This window comes from Podarcis bocagei (assembly GCF_964188305.1).
Source record: "Podarcis bocagei genome assembly, chromosome: 3".
Lineage (NCBI taxonomy): Eukaryota > Metazoa > Chordata > Lepidosauria > Squamata > Lacertidae > Podarcis > Podarcis bocagei.
Genome location: NC_138127.1, coordinates 24,146,279 through 24,165,511, shown reverse-complemented (window position 1 = coordinate 24,165,511; position 19,233 = coordinate 24,146,279). Strand labels below are relative to the sequence as shown.

The window sequence follows — 19,233 nt, the reverse complement described above, 5'->3', positions numbered from 1 at the left end:
TCTTTTTTTAAAATGCACATTCCGATACTGTAGCTAAGAACACATTGTACAATCAAACCTATGAATTTAATTGACATCCTACAAAGCTGGCCACTTTTGCTGTATGTGAAAACTGCAGAACATTAATTCCACATGTGTACATAATACTATTTCCTTCCCACTTGGATCAGAATTTTTAAAAGCATTCTTCTAAGAGATAAATGCCTATTTTCTTGCATGGTGACTGATGGTCCCTCTCACATCTGGCAAGTCACAAGGGCCTCCTTTGAACACTAAAGTATGAAACCAGCTGTGTACGAGCCAGATTTTGGGGGTTGTTCCCCTTACATCTTATTTCTAAGCTACCTGCTCTACACTCCTCCACACCACTTAATGGCCTGTCTTGGATATCGCTCCCATGTGCCAATATGACTGCCATTGTATCAGTTTCTATGTGCATATTATCTTCACAAATGTCCTGCAATGGTGTGTTTGAAGAAGACAAACCATGAGCTGACATTTGTCATAACACTAAACCATACCATACGCCTCCTACTAATTTGATTATTTGCACCCTGCCTCTGTGGCAGGAGTAAGGTAGGAATGCAGCACCTGTGATTTCAGCTCCTTGTATCACCAAGATGCTCATTCACATTTAACCATGATTTATTTTAACTATGGTTTAAAGTGATACGCAACCCAGGCCTATCATAACAGACTAAAATAGGATTATGAGTTGTGGAGGTTAAGCTGAAAGCCTAGTGGCTCTTCTAATTCTTGGAATAGCCCGGCTAGCTTCTTGTTGAGATAATGGGTCATTAAGGGAACAAAGGAAGGTGCTCTGTGAAGATACCAAACGGATGGGGACCTGTCCCTCAACTTGAGGTAGTTGGAAGGACAAATGCAGAGTTAGCACCCTGCTTATATTTTGCTCTGTGTGTCCTGAATTGCATGAATTGCTCCTTCAATCAGTGTAGTGCCACTTAAACACATGTGACTCCTTATTTATTGCAATGTCTTTATTTTATAAGTACATATTTTACTCACCAGTGATGTCTTTAGTTTTCCCACAATTAGGAACTTTGTGCATCATTTGTACAGCTTACAGTGTTTACTGGAAGCTTTCCTTTTTGCCCAGGTCTTCCTTGACAAAGATTTGGCTGTATTTTGTTCACACATGGTGTTTACTCAGTTATGTATTTGTGCTCTTACTTTGTAATTGAATTGCTATGTTATTGTTTTCCATAAACTGCTTAGATACCTACTTTGAAGTGATATACAAAGGGAGAATATTTTTTACTTCCTAAAGATCTATATCATTTTAAGTTTCATCCTCATGGAACAGTTGATTGTACTTCTAATCAGCTGTAAATCACACCATACCATTGGTGACAGAAGCATATCTAGGCTATTTGTTTACTTTATTATTTATACTTGTTGGTAAACGAAATAAATAACTGCCCAGATACACGTCTTGAACTTTGGAATAAAGGAGGTCTGAAACTTTATATGCACTTTCTCCTGCCATGAAGTTATGTAGCATCTCTACAATAGCTGTCTTAGAAACATCTGGGATAAATTTATTTAGTGCATTTAATTAGAATTATTTCTAACTTCTGGATCATCTTACACAAGCTTTAGTAACTCAGTTTGACAGGGCTTATCCCACTATGTTGCGTGAACTTAAGAGGAAATGAGAAACAATCTTAAAACTATTAGATTCTGGATTTCTGCAACTGCAGAATATTTACTCCTTGTACAGCTGCATAACACTTCTTAGGTCCAAGGAAGGAACAAACTTCACACCTGCACTTAATTGAAAATTTGGGGATTATTTACTTAAGCATTTATGCATAGCTCATTCTACTACTAAAAGTACCGTATTTTTCGCTCTATAACACGCACCCGACCATAACACGCACATAGTTTTTAGAGGAGGAAAATCCGTAGGCATGCCACCCGTAGGCATTCCCTCCATAACACGCACAGACATTTCCCCTTACTTTTTAGGAGGAAAAAAGTGAGTGTTATGGTGCAAAAAATACGGTATGTGCTGGGCTCAAGCAGCCCAACACTTGAATCGTCTCTTTCTGGTATCCTCTAGTATACTTAGAACCAATATGCAAGTGCATGGAAGAAAGCCTTAGAGGCTTGCTCTGCAAAGCATTATAAGCATAAGGCAATTTGAAGTGGGGGGAAAGTGGTGGGGTCAAGGGGATGATTAACCTTTCTCTGTCTGCTGCTTTCCCCCTAACACTAACCCTCTTCCCCAGCTGATCTTCCCCTACCTTCTGACCCCTTTCAACTCTTGGCTTCCATATAATAGTTACACAATGTAATACTGATATAGCATTTATTTGCTCATGGAGAGACAACCACAGGAAGAGCTAATTTCATGCTATATAACCATTTACCTCCATGAATTCTGTTGTATGTTCTGTCACACTGTATTACACATTTGGTGCCAGGAAAAACATATCTGGTACTAGGAAAAATATTTGTGGTCAATACTTCTGCAGCCCACACAGATAGAAGATTACCCTTCTTGAAATCCGCACGTGCCGAGCCCTTAACCAATATATCCCACATCTGGCTGGGCTGGGGCTGCTGATCAGCTTGCTTGTAAGCTAGGTCTCCACATTATTTGATGTTAATACGGGATCACAGAATGCCCCGAGGGCTTATTGAGTTGCAATAGAGGCGATGGAAGAGAACTTTGCCAAGCTATGTCTGTGCAAGCAGGATTAAGGGGACGAGGTGCCCTCCAGCTGTGTTGGACCAGAACTCCCATCAGCCCCAGCTGGCATGTGCTAGAGAACCTCAGGTTGGGAAAAGCTTTTCCATACTAATCTTGAGGGGGTTTCAGCAATACCATTGACATGACATACGGCATACAAGCAACAGGTGAAGATTGCAGCTAGCAAACAAAGGTGTTTTTATTTTTATTTTTAAGACACATATTGCACTAGTTTGTGACTTTAACCAAGGTTATGTGATTGCCAGTCCAAAGATAGCATTGTACAGGTTTCTCCTGCTCTATGACATTCCCAAGAGTCACTGTTGGGAACTTCTAAGATCTACCACCCCAAAAAACATCTGTTGATACAGTGCTGTGAATTCCCATTTGTGGAAAACGTCACATTTTCATTAAGTTGTGCGGTGCCCTGGGCTACTGCAGGAAGAAAGATAATATATTACTATATTAATGGTGACAGTAGGATTTCAGGATGGTGTGACCTTTTCATCACAGTACAAATACAATAATAAAAAATAGATACAACCCTTAGAATCTCAAGTTGAAATTTCTGAGTAAAGAAGAGTACGTGCCAGGCAAGTGTCTTTAGAGGTAAAGGGACCCCTGACCATTAGGTCCAGTCGCAGACGACTCTGGGGTTGAGGCGCTCATCTCGCTTTATTGGCCGAGGGAGCCGGTGTACAGCTTCCGGGTCATGTGGCCAGCATGACTAAGCTGCTTCTGGAGAACCAGAGCAGCACACGGAAACGCCGTTTACCTTCCCGCTGAAGAGGTACCTATTTATCTACTTGCACTTTGACCTGCTTTCGAACTGCTAGGTTGGCAGGAGCAGTGACCGAGCAATGGGAGCTCACCCCTTTGCGGGGATTCGAACTACCAACCTTCTAATCGGCAAGTCCTAAGCTCTGTGGTTTAACCCACCCACGTCTTTAGAGAGGGCATTCCAAAACCCACACTGCCACTTTTCTTTTATTATTGAGTAACCTAGCTAAGATAAAGAGAACCTGAAAGGGCCTTGGCAATGTTTCTTGAAGACAGCCTGATTTGCGTTCTGGTGAACAATGTTCTTCTACTGTTCCAATTAATTTCAGTGGGGATTTCATTAAACTTTCCAGGGTACTTTTCCCAAACACTCATTTAATCAAACGAGGAGACTGGGTTAGCGTGATTTGTTCCTTGTACTCACACTGAAACATTTGAGTTAGGCAACGTGTACAAAATAAAATGGTTCATGACTTGGTTTAATTAGTTCTTTGATAGAGGAGTTAAACTGATTCGTAAATCAGGACTCCTCTTTTTTTATAAATCAATAAAGCTATTAGCTCATAACTGGCCTTCTTTGAAGCACACCACTTTTGCATAAGTCATTGGCTATAATTTCTTTGAAATATACTCAACAGACTTCATTTGGGATCCCTTGCTAAATGTCATCCAGCCCATTATTCCATCAGCCCCATTATTTACTTTACTGCTGACTGAAACATGAGTTTTAAAAAAATAAATCACAGGAGCACACGTGTCTTGGCAATGAACTAAACTCACACCCAACCAGTCGTACATGGCATTTCTAACTGCCTCTTAAAGCACACATCTTAGATGTGCATCTGTCAAATCCAGTGTTTCCAAAAAGAGAATAAATAAAATAATTGGCAGTCCAAAATGCCTGCCTCCAACACCATTATCGCATTGCATTTTGCTTTTTGTAGAGTGGAGCTGTTGTGAGTAAACCCCAGCCTACACACACATTTACCCATACAAAACTTGTTTGCATTTTCAAAATGTTCAGTGAGCACAATAGCTGACATGAATCAATGCTCTGGTGTTTTATTCTTAAATCTGAATTCTGTCAGCAGATATAAAATCCAGCAATCATGGTGTCTGCAAAGCCGGATAGAGGTTTAGTTGAGGGCACACTAAACCTACATACATAAAACTGGGTAAACAGTCATAACCTATTCTTGGGAGACCCTGGGGTGCATAGTTCTTTGGAGAAGGGTGTCTAACAGAAAACATAGCATCTCACCAAGCTAGTTCTCTGAATCCCTTGGTGAAAACCATGGCAGTTAATGCTTCCAAGTTTGTAGATGTGACAATTTAGAAGTGACTTGGAAGATAGCATAGCCTACTCAGGACATGAAAAAGAATAAATAAAACACAGGGGCCAAAATTGAGCAGGTCTCATGTGGATGCAGAATTTTGCCCATGCAGAAGCTTTCTGAATGTGTGTTTTATGAAAACAATGGGTAGTGCTCGTTTCAGAGAAGCACTTCCTCTCATAGAAGTGCATCCATTCAACTTTGGCTAATATTCCAAAAAAGCTGAATCCTACTGCTATAGTGCAGTGTAGCCCTTGCTCTCAATAGAAATACTCACTCTTCTTCAGTATAGTGTGTGTGTGAGAGTGTGAGTGTGTGTTTGTACACGCACATGTTTTTAAAAATTTTTAAAAACTTAGCAAAATATTAATGGGCTATTTTAATTTGATGTAAACTATCCACAATTTTCACTTGAAACAAATCAATGATAACCAAAATATACAGCAATGGTGTGCATCCCCCCCATCAATAATATGCATCCATATTATTTTAAACATATTTTATACATCCACACGATACAGCTTTTCTGCAATAGCCCAGATGGATGCTCATTATATTCTGTGCTTAGATGCAAATTGGGCCTGTAGTCTCTTGTTCAGTTCAAAGAATTCACTTGCATATATCTCTCATTACCTACTCAGTTTTGAGCAACTACCGGTAATATGAGTAGCAGGTGAAGCAGCAGATAGGATTTAAGACCCTAATCCACCTAGGATCGGGATATCTAAAGGATTGTCTTCTCCCATGTGAACCTGCTCACTCATTAAGATCTACTGGAGAGACTCTGCTTTCTTTCCATCTGAAGAGTGCTTAGCTGGGATGCAGAAGGGAGTTGTCCTGTAGCCACACTGAGGTCTGTGGAACTCGGTTCTGAAGGAGACCTGCACAATGGCCTTGCGCCACCTCACAAAAATGTTTGCCATTTTGCAAGAACTGGCCTGCCAAACTGTTGTCATTTTAAACTTCTTGGTTTCCATCTACTGTCTTGTGATCTCTTGCCAGTATTTTATCTTGCAATTTTATCCTGAGTATTTCCTATTTTAATCTGTGTTATAAACTGTCTTGAAAATTGCATTGGAAAGGTGATGCTGGACTGTTCCTCAAGAGCATAACTTTTTTCTTAAGTGGTTTGCTTGAAACAATAGTTTTCCATGAATGTTTGCGTCAGGCTTTTATGACAAAGTGGGCTTATAACCTTAAGAGTGACCTAAAGCTATGGGCAGTTTGCTAAAGCTTCTGCGCCCAAGGAGAGTGATTCTCAGTTCAGGTACTTAAAATCTAGCTTCCATGTACAATGTGCTATTCCGTGATTTTTACTACAAAGATTTTCCCGTAATCAACAAATATAGTAGCTTTGTATTTGAAAACTTTATATAATTTTTCTTTTCAACAGTGATAGTACTGTCTGGCTATTTGGCAGAACCAAATTCTGAATCCAAAATCCGCACACACAGTTCTGAATGCTGGGCTCACAGTAGCAAAAGATGAAACACAGAAGCTTGTTCCCATGCATACATTGCCTTTGTCAGATTGACAAATTGTCCCCAAATTTGTGACCTTGCTTCAATACCAACATTGCTTTTGCTGGATTATTGAAACCTCACCCGCTACTGTCCATTAGTAAATCGAGAACCATCTAATCCAAAACAGAAAAATGTTGCCATTTAATGAAGTAATTGCAATGACTTCTAGATTCAGTGGAAAGTACAGGTAGGCTATATAAGATGGCCCAGCCAGAAATTTAACACCATATGGTTGTTTTGCATTTTCACTTGAAAAGTCAGTAAAATATTTTGGAAATCCGAGCAAAGAAAACTGCAGCGATACCACAAACTAAGATGTATACATCATTGCATAGTAGAAAAATATATAATCAAGACATTGCAAAGTTTGGACAAAACATACATGCGTAGGGAATAAGAATTAGTTATCTAAATGAAAGAGAAACGGCAGCATTAACAATTAGCAATCAGCCAACGTTAAGCATCTGTTTAAAGCTCTCCCTTTCAAATGAACAAAGACTTAAACACTTCATTAAACATGCGCTTACCTGTCTCGCTCAAATAAAAAGGTTTTTAAGGCTGCAACCCTATGCATTTACCTGGAAACATGCCCCAATGAACTTAATGACACTTACTTCCATGTAAATATGCATAGGATTATTTGTCACAAAATATAATTTGAATGCTAGTTATTTTGTTGGCAAATGCTATCTAAGAATTTTTGATAGTTGGTGTACAATATATTTGACATTTTATAAATGACATGCCATGGTATGGAGTATTATATAGTTTACAACTTATCAGATTTCATAGTTGATGGCTGCCAAAGTCAAAACAACCAGTATATGCCAACAAGACTAGAGCACTTAAGTGTTGAGGTAAGATTTAACATTCAAAATGTAAATGTAAATTCAAATTTCAAACTCAATTTCACTCTGGAAACTGGGCAAAAATTTGAATTTTTGCAAAATTGTGAATATTGGTGATATTCATCTAGGACTAGGTACTAGTTGTAGTTTGTCCTATACCTTTTTGCAAATTGCAATGATTGCAGTTTAGATAAGAGCCAGATTATGAAGAACACTGCTACTTTTAACCTCTCATCTGGCTTTTCTTGTCCACCCTGACCTTGAGTGAAAAAAGGCCTACTCTAGGCTCCATCTTAGCCTATACCATGTTTCCTTCCTTTCTGAGGATCTTCTCTTACTTTGCAAGGCGTTTTTCTCTGACCAGCCACTGCAGGGGGGTTCTGTTACTGTTGCTTTAAAAACTATGGTAGCATTCCTACCACTGAGGTATTCAAATTCCTATGGGCCAGAAGAGCCCGCCATGCAATTCAACAGTTCCTAATACCTCTTCCCCATGGCACTGTGTGGGTAAGCTGATGCTTCATGCTGTCTTAAGTTGGGAGGCAGCCAATTCAGCTCCTGTTTTACTGCCCAGCAAGAAATAGGGCAAGTAATTTATTTTCTACTGTAAACTCAACATCACATTTCAGACCGAGGTGCATGAGAAAAACAGATGCCTTCAACTTTAAGATGCCTGCTTTTCACACACTTGCATTTAATAATAATAATAATAGCAATAACCAGATACCTTTTTCTGGTACAAGTTGTCTTGAATAAAATTTAGCATTTTTCATTTTGTGACTGCGTGAGTGTAGCTGTTTAGAAACCACCTCAGTTTGCTTTGTTGGTGCCATTATTCAGTATTGTGTAGAAGAGGGGATTTTGGCAAGCCTGGCTTGTTGTGCCCCCATCTGCTGGAAATTCTCCCTTCTACGCAACTGTTTAAAAGGTGCTAAAGAGAATAGGGCTCTTGCATCTGTAGCTAGGACTTGACCCTGTGCCATTAAAGTCAGCAATACTTGCAAATTAAATGTTAGAATAAAATGTGTCATAATCTAAACTGGTTTTTGTCAATCCAGTGCTTTCCAGATGTTTTGGACCACTAGTCCTACTAGTCCTAGCCAGCATGCCTGGGCCGTCCGGATCTGATGGGAATTGTAATCCACAACATCTGGCGGGAACCAGGTTGGCAAAAGCTGAACTAAAAGGAATGTAAGGCTTTAGATAATGATATATTTTCTAAAACTTTTATTAAAAAAAACCATCTTATTTTTAATGTACAAATAAAGAACGATATACTCCTAATTTTTTTCCTCCAAATAAATCTGATATCATTTAAATATTTATTTAGAAAATGAACATTAACGTTTACATGTTTTAAGTTCTTAATGTTACTGAACCACATCCAGAAATTTAGCACTTATATTTGATCCTTCTGTCTCTGGATACAGAAGTCTGGACTGCAATACTATACAAACTTACCTAGAAGTAACCCCCATTGAACTCAATGGGAATTATTTCTAAGTTTACATTGATAGGAATGTGCAGTTAATCCCTGAACTTTAATGGGTGCAGGAGAACATTTGGCTCTGACCTGGAATAATCATTTCAGACAGACTCTCTGGGGAGAAGTCTGGCTCTTCCTGATAATCATTTGGAGATGGCAAGTTCCTGCAAGAGTTCTAGACCTATCAGTGTGTTTTTAAAAATAAAATAAAATAAACTGATAGCTGTCACAGGGCCCAATCTCAGTTCTCCAAATTAGAACTCATCCCCTTTTCCTATCAGGTCTCTGCCTCCAATGAGTGGAAGTGAGGAACTTCCCCATCCTGATTTCCCTTGTGTAGGATGGCGAGATCAATAATACTCTTAGAAGTGCAACATGGGTAAGATGCCCACATTAGAGCAACCAACTATACAACAGGCTTACATGTACTATTAACAGTTCACAAGAGAGGTAAATTAATGAAGAGCCATCCGCTGAACAAAGATCACATTCATCCTTTTCACAGAAGGTGCATGGTGACAAACTCTGCATCACTTCGGAGTTGTAGCTTCTCACTGCTCTTCTCCCTGTTGTGCGAGATTGGAGGAGTACCATTCACTACAAATCATCCTTAAGACATTTTGGTGAGATATATTTGCATAAAGCTGAAGAGAATGTCTGAAAAGCTACACAGCTTTCATGGAAATCAGACCACTGAAATCCACAATGTGAAGTGAATCCATTTGACTTTGTCTTGAGAAAGCCAAGGGGCCCTAAATGATGTGTGTTCTGCAATGAAGTTCGAAATATTTTGCTATGGCACTAATTCAGGCTACAGAACTAAGCAGAAGCAAAACACTGGTGTGCATCCTAAGATACGTTAACTTAAAGAAGTTCACAGAAGGAGGGTTTCCTATCCCATCCCAACTATGTGTGTCCCTCCAAATGTCCAAAGTGTTTCTCTGTGGAGTTAGGACTTTCCAAACAACAGCAGTCCTGGGGCAATTGCTCAAAATTAGGCCTTGATCCAAATGTAAGTTAACTTAAGGAGGTTCATGGAAATGAAGTTTATCATCCTTTTCTCAGCAGCTCCCCATGCCCCACTGTTTTGGAGGGCCCTCCCAATAAGATTTTCAGCAGGTGATGGGACTGGCTGAAATGACTGGCAGAATCCGGGATCAGGGAAAAGAGACGGCGGAAGAAGATTGGAAGAAATTTAAGATTTATCTTAAGAGACATTGTAAAATTAATGAGTGTTAAAATGTTGCGGCTATAGAAGTAAGCGGATACAGCTGTAAAGATTAGGTTAAAGGAAAAGAAAGGATTACAATTAGATTAAATTAAGGGTGAGGATTTGCTGAACTAAATATTTGAAAGTGGAATGCAGAAAGGGGAGGTATGAGGAGGTCGGTGAAGTAAGTCTTAAGAAAATAAGGATTTGAAATTATATTTGTTTGTCTTTGTGTGTGTTTGTTTGTATTGTGTTTGATTTTATAATTTGTGAAAATTTAATAAATATCTTTTTTTTAAAAAAAAAAGATTTTCAGCAGGTGCTGGGGGAGGAGGAGACGGGAAACTTTCTTCCCTTAAATTCCTAAAAGATAATTTAACTAAGGATCCAAGAGCAATTGTTCCTGCCCACCTCACCTCACGGTGTTTATCCTGTAAGAAATTCACCAAACTACATTCTGGAAGAATTTGTTTGTTCATTTTTTTCCCCCTGTGGTATTTGATACTAGGGTATTTTCCATTTAATATGGTTCTTTTCAAGCTTAAAGGAGTCAATTCTTCACTTTAACTAACTACAACTGCTTATTTCAGCACTGAATATGAGATATGTCAAAAACAATTGGCACTTACTGGGTTCATAATAATCCACCACAGTCACAGAGGCATCCTGGGTATTTGCCACTTTGAAGTCTCTCACAGCTGGAATGTCTACACAAACCTGTGTTTCATTTAACTAAAAAGTAAAAAGAAAGAAAACTTTCAAAGACTTTTTATATACTCCTAGGGTAAAGGCATGTAGCTGACCAGATGAATTAATGTCCTAACTTCTTGTTACTAAAATATACCAACATTAACTAGTTCTGCTGGATCAGAATGAAGACTCCTTTAGTGCAGCATCCTGTTCTCTCAGTGGCTACAGGTGTGGTTTGCATAGAAGCACTTCCTGCTTGCCTGTCCTAAACCTTCCAACATTCAGCTTCATTGGAAGAGCCCAGTATTATGAGAGGTGGGGGAGGGATTTCTCTCTATTCGTTTATCCAAAACACACATAATAGTATATACAACTATCATGTCCCATCTTACATATCTGAACTCAAAAGCCTTTCCTCATAGCAGAATTGTTCCCGCTTCATTATCATTTTGACCCCCTTTATTGACCACCTTTATGACCCCCCCAACCCTACAATACTCTTTTTAAGATGTAGCAACCAGAACTGAAGTCAGAATTCCAAGAGTAAAAATATATAGTTTTATTTTCAGCCCCTTTCCTAATGATCCGTCTAACATGAAATTCACTTTTTTTCAAAGTAGCCACACACTAGGTCAACATTTTTATCAAACTATCCACCATGATGCCTACATCTCTTTCCTGACCAGTCACCTCCAGATCAAACCACATAAACGTAAATGTGAAAGTATGGGTTCTTTTGCCCCAATGTGCAATGCATTCCTCTTTGTACACAGAACACTTTGCATTAACCAACACATATAGCTGAACACATCCTGGCAGTGTGGATCTTTCATCCGCCAGTAGGAGTGGGCAGATTAGACTGCTGGAGCAGACTCATATATGAACTCATATACAAACATTAGTGCTAGTCCAGGAAAAAAATGTTCCATATTTGGGGGCAGAGACACACAACCCCATTAACTGCTGCTCCTTCCACACCTTGTGTAAAGAGTGCACACTAGGAACACCGTATGAATCCATATTTCATGTACTTAATACTGTTGTTTCACTGAACACTAAAAGGTCATATACAACAAACATGTCTTTAAAACAAAGTAGTATTCCAAGTATACAGCTTTAACCAAAACCCTACTGTGGAGAAAGTAGTGCATGCCCTATGAGAATATTGCCCTGTTTTATTAGTTCCAGAAAGTTAAATTTATTTATTTTTTGTTTAAACTTCGTAAAAATGTGATATCTGAATTTAAAGGGCAGGGGGTAGTAAAAAAATTTTTTATTAATTAAACCCTCATCCAGTATTTTGACTTACGGAGTCCAGATATAAATGGACTTTGCCTTCCGCCTTCTCCACTTTCTTAACTGGATCATCTAATGACACAAAACTGGGTGACAGAGAGAAGCCGCTCAGTAATCCAACCTCTATGAGGACCATGCCACTCCTTGAAGATGAGCCAACACCCAAATACCTAACAAACAAAAAAGGGAACAGAATAGTTTACATAGATATAAACTTACTCAAACATTCTATTGTAAATACTCCATGTAAAAGTATGGGTCACTTCATATGCTTAACTGAATAGGCAGCTCCATTTGCATGGATGGTGTATGAACCCATGGAGGAATGTTACTTTTCATCCACCCCAACAATGTCTACAAGTATAATCTATCTACAATGGCACAGAACCTGCATGTGATTTGAATGTCTTTCCACCCTTTTAAAGGGAAGGATTATGTTGATGACATGTGTTGTTTGTTTAGTCGTTTAGTCGTGTCCGACTCTTCGTGACCCCATGGACCAGAGCACGCCAGGCACTCCTGTCTTCTGATGACATGTACACAAACATTATTCTGAATGGGGTTATACTCTCTCTGAAGAAGCAACGTGGGGATATTTCTGGAACCATTACTGTGGCTTGGGGCACAAGTGGCCTTGGGGCACCGGGATAGCCTAACCTCTGTTGACAAAGCTCTGGATCAAATTATTACAATGTGTTATATATGAGGCTGACTTTAAACTGCAGCTAATGCAAAATTCAGCAGCAAGATTGCTGATCTGAGCCTATGAAACCAATTCTGGCACAACTGCATTAGAATCATAGAATCATAGAGTTGGAATAGACCACAAGAGTCCAACCCCCTGCCAAGCAGGAAACACCATCAGAGCACTCCTGACATATGGTTGTCAAGCCTCTGCTTAAAGACCTCCAAAGGAGGAGACTCCACCACACTCCTTGGCAGCAAATTCCACTGTCGAACAGCTCTTACTGTCAGGAAGTTCTTCCTAATGTTTAGGTGGAATCTTCTTTCTTGTAGTTTGGATCCATTGCTCCGTGTCCGCTTCTCTGGAGCAGCAGAAAACAACCTTTCTCCCTCCTCTATATGACATCCTTTTATATATTTGAACATGGCTATCATATCACCCCTTAACCTCCTCTTCTCCAGGCTAAACATGCCCAGCTCCCTTAGCCGTTCCTCATAAGGCATTGTTTCCAGGCCTTTGACCATTTTGGTTGCCCTCCTCTGGACACATTCCAGTTTGTCAGTGTCCTTCTTGAACTGTGGTGCCCAGAACTGGACACAGTACTCCAGGTGAGGTCTGACCAGAGCAGAATACAGTGGCACTATGACTTCCCTTGATCTAGATGCTATACTCCTATTGCTGCATCCCAGAATTGCATTGGCTTTTTTAGCTGCCGCGTCACACTGTTGGCTCATGTCAAGTTTGTGGTCAACCAAGACTCCTAGATCCTTTTCACATGTACTGCTCTCAAGCCAGGTGTCACCCATCTTGTATTTGTGCCTCTCATTTTGTTTGCCCAAGTGCAATACTTTACATTTCTCCCTGTTAAAGTTCATCTTGTTTGTTTTGGCCCAGTTCTCTAATCTGTCAAGGTCGTTTTGAAGTGTGATCCTGTCCTCTGGGGTGTTAGCCACCCCTCCCAGTTTGGTGTCATCTGTAAATTTGATCAGGATGCCCTTGAGTCCATCATCCAAGTCGTTGATAAAGATGTTGAATAAGACCGGACCCAAGACAGAACCCTGTGGCACCCCACTAGTCACTCTTCTCCAGGATGAAGAGGAACCATTGATGAGCACCCTTTGGGTTCGGTCAGTCAGCCAGTTACAAATCCACTGAGTGGTAGCATAGTCAAGACCGCATTAGCTATCAATTAGTTTTCAGGCTTGAGTCAAAGTGCTTATTTTGACTTCAGGACACCAATACCTCAAGCACCACCTCTCCCCAACCTACTCAGACACTGCTTGTCAGAAGAAGCCCTTCTGTGTGCTTCCTCAAAGGAAGATGCAGAAGGTGGCGACGAGCCTTCTCAGTGGTGGCTCCCTACTTATGGAATGCTTTCCCCAGGAAAGTCTCCCTGGTACCATCATTGTTGGCTTTTAGGCACCAAGCTAAAACACTCCTGTTTATCCATGCCTGTGACTCTTAATTGGGAGGGCAGTGAGTTCTACTTTTAGCCTGCCTTCTTCTTTTAAGGAGGTGGGTCGGATTTGTTCTTTTATAAACGTTCTTAGATGGATATGTATAGGTATTGTGTTTTATTGTTATTTTATATGGGGTTTTAATTTCTTTTATGCTCTAAGTGGCTTTGGGACATTATTTTGTGTTTGAATAGCAACCATTACATAGAATGAATGGATGAATACACACTCACAAAATAAATGTAGCAACAGTGTATAGCAAATATTTGCACATCTCCACCATCTAAATAGAGGAATTCAGTTCATACAAGTGTGTGAACTAGCCCCCAATTATCTGGTAGGTGAACCAACAAAATTATGACCAAGAATTGGGCATTAAATCCCCAATGTAATCTAACTGGAAAGTTTTTAAAATGCATTTCACTTTTGGTTGTCCTAATTATCCTAACCCTTAATTAAAATCCAGGGGTGCCGATTAGGAAACACAGCATGGCAATAATTTACAAAGAAAATTGCTAAGCAATTGTATGTAAAATTCATCTTTCTCAATTTGGAAAATATTATTAAGGACATGCATTCGTCAGTTAATTAATTTGATCCAGATAGCTTCCCAGCCACAACTTGGAAATAACTATTTCCTTTGCTGTCTGCTGCTTCTTGGAATCACCCTAAGAAGCGGGGATGTAACCGAGGAGAGGTGGAAATGGCAAGAAGATGGTTTTAAGAAGCACATAGGCCAGTAGAAGATATGATGTGGAGACAAGAACACCCTGGGAGTGAACAAGAAGGGAATCAGTTTTTTTCCAGCAAGAACTGACAGCAGTGCAGCAAAATACAACAAACTCCCACTAAAATAAAACATGGCAAAGTTAGTAAGTCCCATTCCTTTGCATTCAATGGGCCTAGTCACAACCTTTTGATGGATTGTGTCCACTTGGCAGTTAGAATCAAGCAGAATAAAGTTATTGGAAAACTGACTGCTGCAAAACCAAACTAATCTAGCTCGTCTAAGCAAGCAGTAGCTGCAGAGTCTTCTGACCGATGGACCCCTTCTGTCACCTGAGTTCCACTTCATTCACCACAAATGTGATGGGAAAATAAAGAGCTTGCTGATTGTCTGGATGCTTTCCAACATTTTGTAGTATTAAGTTTCTAGTTGATTAACCTGTTATTCAAGCATAGGTAAATCTGCAGAACACTTAACTAGTTGATGGTCTGTAGCACCTAAAATAATGTATGGAATTTAAATAACAACACAATTCACTACATGTCATAAGTCATTTGACTGAGTTCAATGGAGCTTATTTCCAGGTATGTAGATATAGGATTGCAGCCTATATAACTAATTTATGTAATGGAGACTCTGGGATAACCATCCTTTCTCTTTTTGCCTCCCAGAAGTGCTCATGAAAGCACCTTCGTCCGGATAATCACACAATATAGTAGATGCCTGCAAGTCACATAATAATGCTAACTCTCAGCTAGGCTACGAAAACATGTTTGTGGCTTTTTAATTTATATGAGGTAACACTTAAGTACCTTTTCATGAGGGGAGTTCTTCAAATAGGTGGCAGAAGGATTTTGCTTGGCAGAGACAGTAAACCACCACTGTTCTCTTGGAAAAAGAGTGTGTCTCCAATCTGTATTTTGAATGCCTGACAGTAGTTAAAAGTAATTTAATAAAACTGTATTTCTTTTTATATGGGGACAATTTGCAAGAGAGGAAGACTCACTTTTCAAAGCAAAGCTCTCAGGCCTGGCAGCAGGGATGATTAAATACAGATATGGCTTTGAAAGAAATTCAGTACAACTGCTGGCTGAGGCTGGCTCGTGAGATTAAAAGGAAACAAAACCATCTGTGGGATGAGTCGCCAGGCCAAAGTAGCTGCTATTGAAAACAAATAACTGAATTGGAACTGGATGTAATTATGTCTGTGTTGTAACTGCAAATAGGAAGAGAGCTCTGGTCATTGCCATCAAGGTATAATTGTTTTCTACAGAACTATTGTAGAAAAATAAAGTCCAAGAGGAATGCATCAGAATGCTAGGAGGAACCCCAAGGTTTAAATAAGTACAATAAATATGTTTTTTAAAAAATTTAAAAAAAACTAAGGGGGGCAAAGAATAAAACCACAAAGAGTTCGATGAAATCTGAATAGGATCAGTAACCACAGGATGTTGAAGATCAGTTGAAAAAGAAAAGCAGAAAACTTGGGGGAGTGGAGGGTGGAATGGGGTATCCTGAAAAATGACTTGGCTAGCTGGCTAGCAACCTAAGTAGGGAGATCGCTGGGGATGCCCTTGTGGAACCAAAGCAAAACGGGTGAGCAAGCATTTAAAATCAGCTAATTTAAATGCACAGGCCTCAATGGAAGGAAAGCAAGCTAATGAATTGCTATGTTAAAAAGGAAACAAATTTTACTGGCATTGTGAAGACTTGAAACCTGATACAAAGCATGTTTACTCAGAACTGTTCTTTAAAAATGATCATCTGTTCAAATCTGCTATTCCTGATATTTTTGCTTTATATACATGCAATCTTTGCTCCCTTGAGCTATTCATGTATGTGTAAAAAAAATAATAATAATTGCCCTGTCCAAATATTATTAGAATTCTGTAAATAAAAGGGGAGGAGTGGTAGTTTCACATATTTACTTACTTGGTGCAAACGTTCAGCGTTAAGTGATTTATATCTTTTTTGTCATCCTTTACGACAACATCCAAGTCAAAGGCTTCCTGACTTTGTGCAGATCTACGCCGCCTACTGGTATGTGAATTTTTCACGTTGTACATAATATTGAGCTACAAGAGTGGAAACATCAAACATTGGTGAAATTACTGGTGTGTATATGATATAATACAAACATCTGAGATCAAGCTGCAGGACTATGAAAGAACTCTTGAAGAGAGGTAAGAATAGGGCAGTCTAAATTCTAGATCCTGAAAACTTTATAGTTGTGATATAGTTTCAGCATCAACATTCACCATAGAATAATTTGAGTCAATCCAGAATGTAAGAGGAGCAAAACTGCCAGGCTAATGCAAGCAAATTATGAAATCCCATGAGTATGCTGCCATTAACATTATGCTGCCATAAAGGACAGATAGGGGTGTAATTTGTATGAATCCCTGGGCATATGCTTATTTAGGAAACTAAATACAGAACTGCTGTAATATAAAAAGACCCACCCCCCAAAAAAGTAAGGAAGGTAAAACACATCACTGTTTCTGAATGAAAACATCCACTCCTAAGGCCTCAAAAGAAGCCCATCAGGATCCCAAAATAAAAAAAAAAAGTTGAACATGCTTTCTCCTTATTGGAGGCACGTTGTGAATTTGGTCAAATCAAGCTGGAAGCAAATCAGCAATTTGTCAACACCCAAAAGCTGTTGTTTTAGTATTTGCCAAGAGAAGCAAACGGGGAAGAATTTACCAGCAGCACAGGAACATCTGAAACAATATACTGAATGACCCCTTAAGAACACATTTAATTGAAAGAAGCTTCATGTTTAATCTTCCATTCCTTCTTGGTACTGGACAAAGAAAAGCGCACAGAGAAAGAAGGGCTGACAGAGGAGTGACTGAATATGCTTTACCTGACTACAGTATCCACTCAGGAATGGAAAAACTCCTCCCTTCTCTGCTGCATACGGTGCAAAGCAAGATTTCATACCACACGCAAAGAGCATTTACTGACTCATTTTGTAGGGCACATCTGTATAGTGGTATAGAATACAGAGATGCATCCAGTGTACAGCCAGCCCTTCACAATTCACACACACAAGTGACTTACACCTAGGCTGGTACCTACAGCTGCCAACACTGGGGTTTGTGAGGACGGCAAAACTAATTCAGGTCTTGCAGACCTTTTACACAATATGCAAACATTTGCTACACATTTTCTGGGAACAAACCATCTTCCATTAAGATTGCACTTCTGTTCTAGGGCAAATGTATTTTACAAGCACTTAAATATACAATGTTTTGTATCTGGGAAAATGTGATAGTTTCTCCAGATTGTGCAGGCATTGTTTTTTTGTAACTGGATGTAAGTGTGAGGGTCTGGGCATTTACTAGATAATGCTCACATCTCAATAACTGAATTCATGTCTGTACTATTTTGTGATCTTCCTAGTTAAGGTTTTTATTTGTTTGAAATGATTGGACTGTTGAGTGTTTCCAGCTGCCTAACCTGAACACTGGCGTGCTCATCCTGACACTTACTTTAAGTGGCAAAACCCAAATTGGCCCTTCTCCCCCTTTATGGAAACTTTAGGTTTTGGGGAATTTTTTAATCTTTAAGGTTGGGTGTTCTCTATCCCCTGTGCCAGAGCACACAACCCACTAGGTTTAAGAAGGCGGAGAACGAGCAGCGTGGTCTGAAGCAAAGTTCCTCATATCTTTATATACAGATGGGGGACATTGCAAACTGTAGCTGAAATAAAAAAAATTCCTTCCAGTAGCACCTTAAAGACCAACTAAGTATGAGCTTTCGTGTGCATGCACACTTCTTCAGATACACTGAAACAGAAGGAATTTTTTTTATTTTGACTATGGCAGACCAACACGGCTACCTAACTGTAACTGAAACTGTAGCTGGTTCAGGATGGCTGGAGACACTTTTGTTTAATTGTGTAGAAAGGCCAGCAGTCTTGCTTGGCAAAAGTCATATTCTGACTGTGGGGCAAAATACATTCTAGACTCCTGGATCATCTCTAGATCCACACTACTGGTTTAGCTAAAATAAAATAAAAATTGCAAAAATAAATAGGAAGTTGCTGTGGCAAAACAGCACACTGAAAGGGACTATCCAGGAACACTGACGGATAGCTGGAATTCAGTGTTTGTAACACTTAGTGTAACTAAGCTTACCAACTTCTGACCCCAAAGAGGCTCCTGTTTCTTCCAGGAAGCACAGCAGCTCCTAGCACACTAATGAAATAGCAGGACAAACTGCACTCCAGCAACTACCGACAGCAACAGAGAAATCTTCAACGCCAGTCACTGGCAGCCTTATTAAGCTTTTTTAAAAAAAAAATCTGGCGGCAGTCCCTGCAATATTCCATCTGAAATGTGTCAAGTATTTGGAAAAATCTCCTACCAGTCCAGGAATCCTTTGCTTTCCTATGTTTATTCTTAAGCCTCTGATCATAGCAAACAGATGTCTGGATGGAGGTATATGCTAAAGGGTTATCTTCAGCAGAAGTT

At 39.5% G+C, this 19,233-nt stretch overlaps 1 protein-coding gene across 3 annotated transcripts in view; it reads right to left on the bottom strand.

The window, feature by feature from the left end:
* Positions 1-6,179: 6,179 nt before the first annotated feature.
* CD109 (CD109 molecule) overlaps positions 6,180-19,233 on the bottom strand; it is a 66,873-nt gene continuing 53,819 nt past the window's right edge. For all 3 annotated transcript variants that reach the window (XM_081186764.1, XM_081186763.1, XM_081186762.1), the window contains exons 30-33: positions 16,685-16,827; positions 11,897-12,053; positions 10,527-10,629; positions 6,180-9,253 (exon numbers count right to left, since the gene is read on the bottom strand). In XM_081186764.1, the coding sequence (XP_081042890.1) occupies positions 9,081-9,253; positions 10,527-10,629; positions 11,897-12,053; positions 16,685-16,827 (576 nt within the window). In that variant the 3' untranslated portion in view covers positions 6,180-9,080. The remainder of the gene's footprint in view (positions 9,254-10,526; positions 10,630-11,896; positions 12,054-16,684; positions 16,828-19,233) is intronic.